Source organism: Macrobrachium rosenbergii, chromosome 41 (genome assembly GCF_040412425.1).
Source record: "Macrobrachium rosenbergii isolate ZJJX-2024 chromosome 41, ASM4041242v1, whole genome shotgun sequence".
Lineage (NCBI taxonomy): Eukaryota > Metazoa > Arthropoda > Malacostraca > Decapoda > Palaemonidae > Macrobrachium > Macrobrachium rosenbergii.
In genome coordinates, this window is record NC_089781.1 from 28,939,541 (window position 1) to 28,951,608 (window position 12,068).

Here is a 12,068-nt window from a genome sequence, read left to right on the forward strand (position 1 = left end):
ACAGTGAAGCAAAAATGGAAATAACAATCTTCTTTTACTAGCGGGAAAGCAGTAAATAAGACAATGAAGCAAAAATGGAAATAATGATCTTCCTTTACCAGCGAGAAGGCAGTAAATAAGACAATGAAGCAAATATGGAAATAAAGATCTTCCTTTACCAGCGAGAAAGCAGTAAATAAGACAGTGAAGCAAAATTGGAAATAACAATCCTCCTTTACCAGCAGCAAAGTAGTAAATAAGACACCGAAGTAAAAATGGAAATATCGATCTTACTTCCCCGCGGCACAGGATTAAATAAGATAGTGAAGCGAAAATGGAAATACAGGCAGTCCCCGATTAACGGCGGGCTCGGTTAATGGCGATCCGGTTTCATGGCACTTGTCTAGCAACGAAAATTGCAGATTTCCGCTTATCGGCACTGATAATTGGGTATTGGTGCCAATACATACCTAACAGAGGCGCCAATAACGAATCGGCACTTTTCAGTGCCGATAAGCCCGAAAATTGGTGAAAAAGCGCCGGAAATCGCCGATTATCGGTTAGTGGCGATTTACGGTTATCGTCACACCGCCAGAATGGAACCCATGCCGATAACTGAAGACTGCCCGTAACATCTTCCTTTACTAGCGGGAAAGCAGTAAATAAGACAATAAAGCCAAAATGGAAATACTGTAACGATCTTCCTTTATCAGCGGCAAAGCAGTAAATAAGACAATGAAGCAAAAATGGAAAAAACAATCTTAACACCCTTTACCAACAGCAAAGCAGTAAATAAGACAATGAAACAAAAAGGCTGCACCTAACTTTCTGCGACCAGCAGTGTTGTTTCATATGACATTACAACAGGCATTATCTGTGCCCTCTTTAGTTATGAATGCAGACTGTTCGCCTGCTAACTGTCCCTGTTGATGGTCAAAGTTCCCGTGTGCGTGTGGGCAGTGCTCAGTTGTGTGGATGTGTCTTAATAAACTATAATACTATTTTATCTTAGAGAAGAGTCCACATGCACTGTATTCTCTTTCTTATCAGTCCTATTATTTCCTTTGGAGTTTTTCAATTTAGACCACTAATCTTTAAGCTTTGCATTTAACCTCAGATTTTTTCATTTGCTATTTCATGTAAATGCTCTGCAGTAAAATACATTTTGTCTAGTACATTCACATCATCTTATCAATTCAAGAACCTTATTATCACATCGTTAATATGTCTAACCCCTTCTTTAACCCTTAAACGCCAAAGCCCTATTTACAAAAACGTCTCCCGTATGCCGGCGGCGTTCGGGAGCTAGCGCCGAAGCGGAAAAAAAGTTTTTTTCAAAAAATCACAGCACACTTAGTTTTTAAGATTAAGAGTTCATTTTTGGCTCCTTTTTTTCTCATTGCCTGAAGTTTAGTATGCAATCGTCAGAAATGAAAAAAAATATCATTATCATATATAAATATTGGAATATATGACAGCGAAAAAAAAAAAACCTATATAATTGTATACAAATCGCTGTAAGGAAAACGGTTAAAGCTAATGAGTTAATTTTTTTAGTTGTATTGTACACTAAATTGCGATGATTTTGGTATATAACAGATTGTAAAACGATTAAAGCAACACAGAGAAAATATTATCACAAAATGATGCATGAATTGTAACGTAGCGGACGTAAAAAACGTTTTTCAAAATTCACCATAAATCGAAATATTGTGCTAGAGACTTTCCAATTGTTTCAAAATGAAGGAAATTGATTGAATATTACTAGACTGTAAGTTTTTTAGCTTACAATTGCATTTTTTTACCATTTCGATCGAAAGTTAAAGTTGACCAAGGTTGATTTTTTCTATTTATCGTTATTTATATGAAAATATTTCAAAATGGTAAAAGCTAAAAGCATGATTTATTTCTTGTTGTATTCTACATGAAATTGTGCACATTTTGATGTATAACACTTTATGTAATGAATAATATAAAACGAAAAAATTACAAGGTGACTCAAGAAATGCTAGGATTTTTAGCGGAGTTCATGGATGGAAGGAAAAAGTTTTTTTTCAAAAATTCACCATAAATTGAAGTATTGTGCCAGAGACTTTTCCGTTTGTTGCAAAATGAAGGTAAAGGATTGATTGTTACTAGAATGTAAGAATTTTGGCTTACGATTGCGTTTTTCGAGCATTTCGATCGAGTTAAATTTGACCGAAGGTTGATTTTTTTCTATTTATCGTTATTTATATGAAAATATTTCAAAAATGGTAAAAGCTAAAAGCATGATTTATTTTTTGTTGTATTCTACATGAAATTGTGCACATTTTGATGTATAACACTTTATGTAACGAATAATATAAAACAGCTTAAAAAAAATTACGACAATGTGACTCAAGAAATGCTATGATTTTTTTGCGGAGCAAAGGAAAAGTTTTTTCAAAATTCACCATAAATCGAAATATTGTGCTGAGACTTTCCGTTTGTTGCAGAATAAAGGTAAATGATTGATTGTTACTAGAATGTAGGAATTTTGGCTTACGATTGCGTTTTTCGAGCATTTCGGTCGAGTCAAAATTGACCGAATGTTAAAATTTTGTCAGTTATCGTTAATTAAATGAAAATATTTCAAAACTGTTAAAAGCTAAAAGAATGATTTATTTTTTGTTGTATTCTACATGAAATTGCGCACATTTTGATGTATAACATTTTATGTAACGAATAATATACAATGGCGAAAAAATTACGACAAGGTGACTCAAGAAATGCCAGGATTTTCAGCGAAGGAAAAGTTTTTTCAAAAATTTACGGATGCCCCTCAGACACCCCGATGCTTCCTAGGGTCGTAAAAGGCACGGGATGTGGTCCTGGTCGCCTTCGGTCACACGTGGGCTAACAACACGGCGCTGAGAAGCTGGGTCACTTTGGCTGCTGTGTCCTTCTCCAGCATCCCAGTCTAAAACTCGTCTCACACGCCACTACCGACAGGCAGTATGCGCTTTCACGGTCCTGACGGCTTTGAGACATCTCTGCAAACGTCCTGTTGCAGCACAAATACGCAAACACTCGCCAAAGTTCTGCAAAACACGGATGCGTCAAAAAATCGCTCTCGCACGGTCCGACGCTGATGCTGTCTGGTACGAGAAGGAGGGAATTCGCGCATGCGCGTCTGGGTGACGCTTATAAACAAAACAACAGCTTGATCCGTGAACTCCCAGCATCCCTCAAGGCGCGTGATTTGAAACCTTCCGCAAACTAGGCCTATAATTATTTTTCCGCGAATATTTAAAAAAAGCATTTTTAGTCGACGTATGGTACGTCCACTTGACATCCAACAGACAATTTTCGTCGACGTATGGTACGTCCATTAGGCGTTTAAGGGTTAAATACTTTGTAATTCAACAATACTTCTCATAGTGGTTTTGAATCAAAATGTGAGGGAAAAGCTCACAATAATATTAACTGTACTGTAACATGTTTTTGCCTAATTACAGCAACACTTTAACACATTGTTGGCTAATTACAGTAATAAAAATAACAATCTAATCTGTAGATACCAATCTACATTTTGTATTTGACTAACCTAGGTACAGAACTTTGCAAAGAGCAAAGTTGTATGTCCAACATAGTAATTTACTTCTGGCTGCTAAATAGTTGACTTTACCCACAGGTAGCTTGCTGATGTACATCATTCCATTACTACTTAACTCCTGGAGGAACCCCATTGGGGAAACCAAGCCTTGGCATTACCCAAAGAGTTTCAAGTGCTATCTCCAGGCGAAATCTTAATCTGTGATGTTAATGTGTGCCGTTACGCCAGTTTGTATTTATTGCATTTATTTTGTTAATCAGTGCAGAAACATTAAATTTATATTTCTAGCATGTGTTTTTTACCTACATAAATATGCAGAAAAGAATAACCTTTGATGGAATTTAGTCTAAATTCTCACCCCAACGAAAGTATGGAAAGCGTACTAAAAGATACATTATAATCAAGTAACTAATCTTGCATAAAATGTCTTGAATAACTAAACTTTCACTGTGCAGTAAACAATTACTATTTCAGTGTCACACATACACAACAGTGTAAAGTCAGTAATTTAAATCATGCCTTACCTCTGAAAATTTATTTTGTGAAATTTGTCTCATGCTTTAACAATAATTCAGCTTCTCTTTACAACCTTCTACAAATTGTGTTCATCAACATACTGTACATGAAATTAGAACTCCAATGAAAATGTACCATAGAGAATCACTTAGGGGCTTATTAACAACTTGTAAAATCCTTCAAAAATCTAGACCCTTTACATTTCTACTCTACTGACTCTCTTAGATTTTCATTCATCAATGCTTCATATTTTTCTTTAGATAAAAGCCTGTTAAGGAGGACATTTCCATTTCGAAGTGGAGGTAAAACAATAGCCAAGTAGCCATCCTCTTTGGGGCTTTCACTCAGCAGCTGAGGGTTAGTATCTAAGCGCTCATTTACCTGCAAGGCAAAATAAAATATATTGATATACTGTACAGCTGTAAGTACTGTTAAAACTTGTTCCAACACATTTCCTGTAGCAAAGGGCACAGCAGGATAACATAATTAAAACATTACTTTAAAATTATATTGCAATATACAAAGCAAACATTAAGAAAATTAAATCTTATTCTAGAACATTTATCACTTATTACGATGCATACAGTAGTAGTGAAAGCCAAGCATCACTTTTATATGTGGCTGTTTTGTAATGCTGTACTAATTAAATATATCTAGCTTAACAGGTTATCCTATTACTATTACTAGATCAATTACATTAAATATTAAATATGCAGTTGAAAAATATACAATTTACACACCTACCTCAATAAGTTTACCATTCACTCCAGCCAGGATAGTATAAGAGGTTCCATCAGCACAGATTACTTTGCATACAGGAGACCTAGGACCAATCATCTGAGCACCCCGCTTTCCCTTTCCAGACACTTGATTTTCTAGTCTATTGAATTTTCCTACATCAAAATTTACCTGTAAATTTATAATGAAATGTAAAAATAGCTAGCAGTAAAATTCTTAAATTTAATTTAAATATCTCTAATCTGTTATAATGGTACCATAAAATTTTAAGGAGGGACTAGTCATGATGTCATAACGTATATTTTACAGTACTATTTTCGTTGCAGCAGCCTCAATATTTGTTCAATATAAATGAATTTTCTCCTCTGAATAGTTCGAAAGTGTCTAAGTCCTTCATCATAAAAAGTTTTCCTTAATTATCCAAATGCTATATAGTGTGGCCACATTATTATGCAAGCCAAAATGACATCATATTCAGTGACAGAGCATTGTATTAATTTTCTTTTTATGTATGAAAATATCTGAGTGAGACCATTCAATTGCCTAAGAGGTGTCAACAGAATGCCAAAGTTTCAATAAAATAGAGCACAGAGTATTGGATTTTCTATGAATACTCAAATGTGAGAAAATAACTTTTGAGATAATGGCTTACAAATGGCTAGCGCCACACAAGGAAACATGATTGCTCCTGACATGTAAATGAATTCCTGTCTTCAGTATCATAAACTTTTAGGAATACCTTACTATTCTCCACACACACTGTGACACATGCTGGAAAAGCACAGTACAGTACTCAGGTACGTGAGTAAAAAACATGTCAGTGACAAAAATGTACAAGACAAATAATTGCTAATCACTCAAAGCAAAATAATGTATGCTAGTAGCATCCCAAGACAACTTCACTGGGAGCTGCTCACCCCACTGACCACAGTATGATATGCCTACAAAAACTATCATTAATTCTAGTTGATTAATCACAGTTGATATATCTTTTGCCATAATAGTACATTGAAAGCATACAGAAACCAAGCAGCTTGCACATTTGGCATACAACAAATATACTTTCATTATCCAGTATTTTAAAAAATGTCCAAATCTGCTGAAATTGAAAAAAACTATTGGTTAAAATTTTCTTACTATGCTATACATGCAGCAGTTTAAAAATTATATTTTTATAATAAAATTAAGTTTCATATATATTTACCAGGTAATTACATAGCTATAGTTTCTAACTCGCGCAGCAGCCTTTAATTTAAAAATCGCGGTAGCTCTTCAATACTGTAGTTTAGTGTAGGTGATAAGCCCGCCCACCACAGGAGTACTGGGAACGACTTAGCCGGTAGTGTCCATTATGCCCATTAGAGGAGAGGAGGGAGGGCTCTGAATCTGTAAATACAGGCAGTCCCCAGTTATCGGCGAGGTTCCGTTCCCGACAACGTGACGATAACCAAAAATCACTGACAACCGAAAATCGGCGATAATAGTGCTGATCATTGGTTATCGGCGCCGGTATCCGGTTATCGGTGCCAATAACCAGGGATCAGCGCCGCCGATAACCAAGGATCAGAGCCGATAACCGGAGATTGGCGCTGATAACCGGGAATCGGTGTCGAAAATCTAGTTATCGTCATCGCTAAACAAGCGCCATAAAACCGGATTGCCAATAACTGGGGACTGCCTGTACCTGGTAAGTATACAGTGTATGAAACTTTTATTATAAAAGCTGAATCTCACATTGATAGTGGGTGGGATGAATGGACAAATTCTACTCCAAAACATTAAGGTGTGATAATGACTTTGAAATAGGAAGGATGGCTAGCATTGAAACAGTGCTTGTCGTTTCCTTACGTGGTAAGAGAGCTACTGCAGCTGAACACTGCTGTTGGCTGGTGTTCATCTTACCCTGTAGTGGCGTGGCAGAAGAGCTGTGGGTCGCCTCTATGTAATTGGAAGTCTTGTAGCAGAGGATAGGCCTGATTGCTGACAAGACATACTTAAGTGCCCTTGCCCTGGGCACAGTACCAACATAACAAATAACCAGACAATGCTGCCACCTACACTGACAAAAAACCACTAGCCATCCACAAGAATGGTGGGTAATCCAGGTACAGAGTACCCCCAGGCTTCCCAAAATTCGACACCTCACTTCAAGGCGAAGAGAAGTAGGAGAAATTCCTATGCTTCCTTACCCCACACCATGCCAGTCACTAATAAGGGTCTCAAGGTACTGCAATTACAAACACTTTTTTTTTTATTTGCGAGACATGAAGATCAATTTGCACTTCCAGTAGATAGCTTGTGGAATGGAAGTAAGGAACATATTGTGTCTGGCAGCTAATAAGGTAGAGACTGTCCTGACATCAAGAGCTTTCACTTAAAAATAGGCAGAATGTCCTCCTGATTCTGAGAGTGCACCTCAGAAATTAAGTCCCTCTGGAGGAAGGACAATGCTTTCTACTCAGACAGTGAGGCAGGTTCTTAACAGAACATCATAGGTTAATGGGTGGCCCTCAGATCTCAGTTCTGTTCAGGTAATTACCTGAAAGCCCTAACAGGACAAATAATTCTCTCTTATTCCTCACAGCAAAGGATGTCCATGAAGTTCTTAATAGAGCAAGATTGGGTCCAGTGCTTGGATAGGTCCTTGTTCTTGGCTAAAAATCCCAGGGAGAGGAATAAACCTTGTCTCTTCTAGTGAAAACCTTCCCTTATCAATGGCTTAGATCTTGCTAATACGTTTAGAAATAGCCAAGGCCACAAGGAGAGTCTTTCGGGAAAGGTTCCTCAGAGAAGAGGGGCGTAGGGGTTCAAAAGAGAGACTTGTCAGCCACTTCAACACTACATCCCGGTTCCAGGAGACCAGATCTTCCTTCCTTTGCTTGGACATATCCAATGACTGGATGAGGTTGTTAAGATTGGGTGGACAAAAGATCTAGGTCCTTGAGTTTAAACACTGAGCTAAGCGTAGCTTGATACTTCTTAATGGAGGACGACGAGAGATTCTAGATCTCCTCAGAAAAAGGAGGAAATCCACAATTGGGTCACAGATGTCTCAGAAGAATAGACGTGTGTCTGAGACACCAGTTTCAGAAAAGCGCCCACTTAGCCTGGTAGATGCTGATAGAAGATTGACACCTGCATTTTGCAATGGCCTCTGCAGCAAGTCTAGAGAACCCTTTCGCTCTGACAAGATTCATGACTTTCCGAAGCCTGTCAGGGGAAGACTGTACCACCTTTGGTGGAATCTCTTGAAGTGAGGTTGTCTGAGTAGACACAGTTTTGTGTTACCCATGCTAGAGTGACCATGGCTGGAGAACAAGAGAGGAAGGCGATGGTTCCTTGAGGTGGCAAACCGGTCCAAAGTTGGCCTGCCCCATAGATTCCACAGATCCCGACAGACCAGGGGATGCAAGGTCAACTCGGTGAGAAGGAACTGCTTCTGACAACTCAGTTCGTCCGCCAGAACCTTCAGTTTGGCCTGAACAAATCGAGTGATCTGTCCACAATAGAAGGTCTCTTGCTGTTGACAGTAGATTCTGAGTGGACTCCTCTTGGAGGTCCGAAGCAATTTTCCTCACAGTACCCTGCAGGAAAAGGAGATGGGGGTCTAATGGCAAAAACAAAAAAGTTGACTTCTGGGTCTGTGTAACCCCTTTAGATGTAAACGAGCACCATAATGCCCGCTTCTTCAATACTCCCAAGGAGAAAAGAGCTGTAAGGTCAATCAATACATCTCTGATATCCTTGTCTAATCTAGGTAGTATTCCTAGTCAGACCAAGGCAATGCCATTCTTTAACCCCTTGAAAATCTCCTTTTCCTTTGCCAGAGCTCCGACAATCCACTCCAAGAGGCTGAAGATCTCAAACACCTTGACGAGGTCCTTAACAAGGTGGTCCAGTATGGCCAACGGACAAATAACCTTTACCAACAAAAATTCAGAGCGTCGGGAAGATTAGATGAGGCCGGAAAAGTTCCCTAGGGAGGAAGCAGTGACTCCCAAAGAAGGAGCTTCCCCAGTGACGAAGGACAGTTATCTCCTATGGACTAAGCAAGAAGGTGAAATGGCAGAGGATGCTTGCTTTGCTCCCTCTTAGCCGAAAGTCAATCATCAACTTCCTTCACAGCTTTCTTGGATGACGAAGAGAGCACCACATTGGAGGGAGTTTCTTGAAGAAAGACCATAATTTCAGCTAACTGCTGTTTAACAGGTGCCAAGAATGGCTCATCATGGAGTAAAGGAGAAGATCCACATCTGTAAGCGGGAGCTTGGCGCTCAGAAGACAGACAAAGGTACCGAAGAATTGCCGCCGGGTGCTTGGAAGCTGGTGTCAGGCGTTTGAGAGCTGGCGCTGGGGACCTGACACTGGGAGCTGGTGTTGGGAGCCCCAGGAGCTGGCGCCAAGAGCCCGGGAGCTGGTGCCAGGAGCCCGGAAGCTGGCGCTGGGAGCCCAGGAGCTATGGCTGGATGCTCAGGAGCTGGTGCCAGGTGCTTGAGAGCTGGTGCTGGGTGCTCGGGAGCTGGCAACAGGTGCCTGGGAGTTGGTGCCGGGAGCCTGGGAGCTGTAGCTGGACACTTGGGAGCTGGAGCCAGAGCTGGCACCGGGCACCCAGGAGTTGTAGCTGGACGCTCAGGAGCTCGGAAGAGAAGAGGAGAGATGTCTCCTTACTTTCATATGTACTTTACAGCTATGGTATATATATGAAAGGACTACCATAGTCTTGTTGCAAACTAGAAGTTGGAAGTCCTAAGAGGATCGCTTTCAGCTCTCTAACATTATTGTGAAGGTCCTGCTCTTCCGGGGACCACATCCTGAAACTTTCTGGTTCCCCAAGAGGGATCCCCAACCTAGACCCGAGGTGTCTGTGAAGAAGTCTAGATCTGGGCTGAGCGGATAAAGGGACTCCCCTTCCAAAAGTCTCGTTCGGATAGTCACTACTGCAGGTCCAACTTGAACTACTGAGTTATTGGAAACACGCAGGAGTCCTGCTATGCTTCGCTTCCCTGTCCCAGTCGTCCTTGAGGAAGAATTGCAAAACTTTCCTATGTAGTTTGCCTAACTTGATGCCAGTCTCAATGGACGAAAGAGTCCCAGTAGGCTCATCCACTGATGGGCCGAGCAAGACGAAAGGGCTAGAAAGCAGTGAACTGTCTGGAGGCAGTTGGCGATTCTCTTGGCAGACAGAAGAGCCCGAAAAGTCCAGAGTTGAGACTGATCCTCAATCAGAGAATCTCTAGCAACAGGGTCAACTGGGACTTTTGAAGATGATGAAAATTCCATATTGGAAGCAAAGGCAGGCAAATCTTTAGGAATGAGCCAACAGATCTTGCACTGACTTCTTCTGAAGGTTGGATGCAATTTCCTTCACAGTGTCCTGCAGGAAGAGGGGATGTTGGTCCAAGGGAGAAAATAACAGCCGATTTCTTTGTCTGAGGGACTCCCTTATTGGTAAAGGAGCACCAGAACTCTCGTCTAAAATACTCCTAAAGTGAAAAACTTTGAAAATTCAGTATTCTTAACTAGGTGGTCTAGCTTCATCGATGAAAAATTATCTTCGCCGACAAGACCGCAGAGCATCAAGAAGAGTAGATGAGAACAGAGAAGTCTCCTTGGGAGGAGGCAGCAACCCCCAAAGAAGGAGCTTCCCTGGTGATGACAGATCAATATCTCCTTTGAACTAAGCGAGACGGAGGAAAGGCGAAACAAGCTTTCCCCTGCTCCTTACTAGCTGAAAGCCGATCTCCCATCTCCTTGAGAAAATCCTCGTGGACGAAGTAAGAACATTATTCCAGCTAATTGTCGCTTAAAAGGACCCAGTGAAGGTTCATCCAGTTCTAAAGGTAACAAGAAAAGTGGAGAAACACGCCTGGGAGTGGGGGTAACAAGAAAAGGCAAATGGACTGAAACAAAAGAACAAAATAGCATATAGAATATTCAATCAATATGGATTTGGTGGGCATATTAGCAGGTTCATTAACAGAAAGGATTCTTTTTCTGTTCCTTTCATTCAATAAATGAGAATCATGTATACAATTTAATTTACCACTGTGATCGTATAAAATCATTGTTTGACCAGAAATAGATTATTTATATTTATTACTAACCTTAAAATATTTATTGATCCGCAATCCAAGATTTATAGTGCATGCATGCCCTTCAATATTATCACCTCAACAAAACACTTATAAAATCAAAAGGCAAATGAGTAAGAATCCTCTGGTAACACTACTTTACAGTTGCAAGGGTTGAGAAGGTGGATTCTAACTCAAATCAGTCAGAGCTGACTGAAGTGCGACCTCAGATTCGCTAACGACAATCATAACAACTCGTTAAAGATTGCTTAGAGTCAAACAACCAGAGAGTGTATTTTACTCTCAAAAACACTTGACACATTTTCATCCCGCATTGCATAATGTTCAAAATATTTCCCTTATAAAAATAAAAGATAAATGACTGCTTACTGGTCTTTATAAATGCACTATCGGATTCCATCTTGAGTCACGATACACCGCGCGTCAAGCCGCCGAGAGGTGGCGCTGTGCCCATATAGCTACAGAGTTAAAGTACAAGCCTCCTTATATCGCTTAACTGGAATTGGATCTAAATGCCGACCCACATCATCTGAAGAGTCTTAAGCGGCATAGAAGAATCCAGAAATCGTTTCCTGCACCTCCCAAAATCGTCAGAAGTGACGTCACTGCACTGGCATTTGTACGATAATTATCTTACATGTATGACAAAACTGCCTCTGGTACGATACCTTCTCCAACTATTGTAGGTTTTAAACGATAATTCTGGGATTGAGTTTTCAAGACTATGATTACAAATCATTCTCATAAAAAATAAGACACCTTTCCAGCGGCTGTCTGTCGAAGACTGGGATATTCATGCAACAGGTTCGAATGAGGGGGCAGCAACCCGTGCAAACCCCACCAGACTCCCTTGGGCTTTTGGCATGTCTTCTCCCAGGTTTTGGGGAGCAAGACAGAGGTCTTTGTCCTAGGACAGTTGTTCTCAAACTTTTCCAGCTAATGGAACCGTTTTGCTTTTGCTGGTACTCAGCAGAACCCCCTTCAACCCCCACCCCCACCTCTACATACCCTCTACATACATACTAGGGATTGTCGTTTTGGAACTTTTTCTTTGTCCTGGGATTCTGGGATAAAATTAGTCCTAATCCCGGGATCCCGGGAATTCGCGGGATTTTCAATTGTCTAAAATTACACATTATACCTTGTTTCCCTTTCAGGTTTTTGAT

General features: G+C 40.2%; 2 protein-coding genes across 14 annotated transcripts in view; one reads left to right on the forward strand and one right to left on the reverse strand.

Annotated features, from left to right (window-relative positions):
• Positions 1–3,843, forward strand: part of LOC136826773 (galactosylgalactosylxylosylprotein 3-beta-glucuronosyltransferase P-like) — a 143,368-nt gene extending 139,525 nt beyond the window's left edge. For all 4 annotated transcript variants that reach the window (XM_067084196.1, XM_067084199.1, XM_067084200.1 and 1 more), the window contains one exon: positions 3,635–3,843. The gene's annotated coding sequence lies outside the window, so the exon portion shown is untranslated. The remainder of the gene's footprint in view (positions 1–3,634) is intronic.
• Positions 3,844–4,076: 233 nt separating this feature from the next.
• LOC136826775 (protein Abitram-like) overlaps positions 4,077–12,068 on the reverse strand; it is a 55,697-nt gene continuing 47,705 nt past the window's right edge. For all 10 annotated transcript variants that reach the window (XM_067084212.1, XM_067084206.1, XM_067084214.1 and 7 more), the window contains 2 exons: positions 4,817–4,981; positions 4,077–4,453 (listed from right to left, as the gene is read on the reverse strand). In XM_067084212.1, coding sequence (XP_066940313.1) covers positions 4,277–4,453; positions 4,817–4,981 — 342 coding nt within the window. In that variant the 3' untranslated portion in view covers positions 4,077–4,276. The remainder of the gene's footprint in view (positions 4,454–4,816; positions 4,982–12,068) is intronic.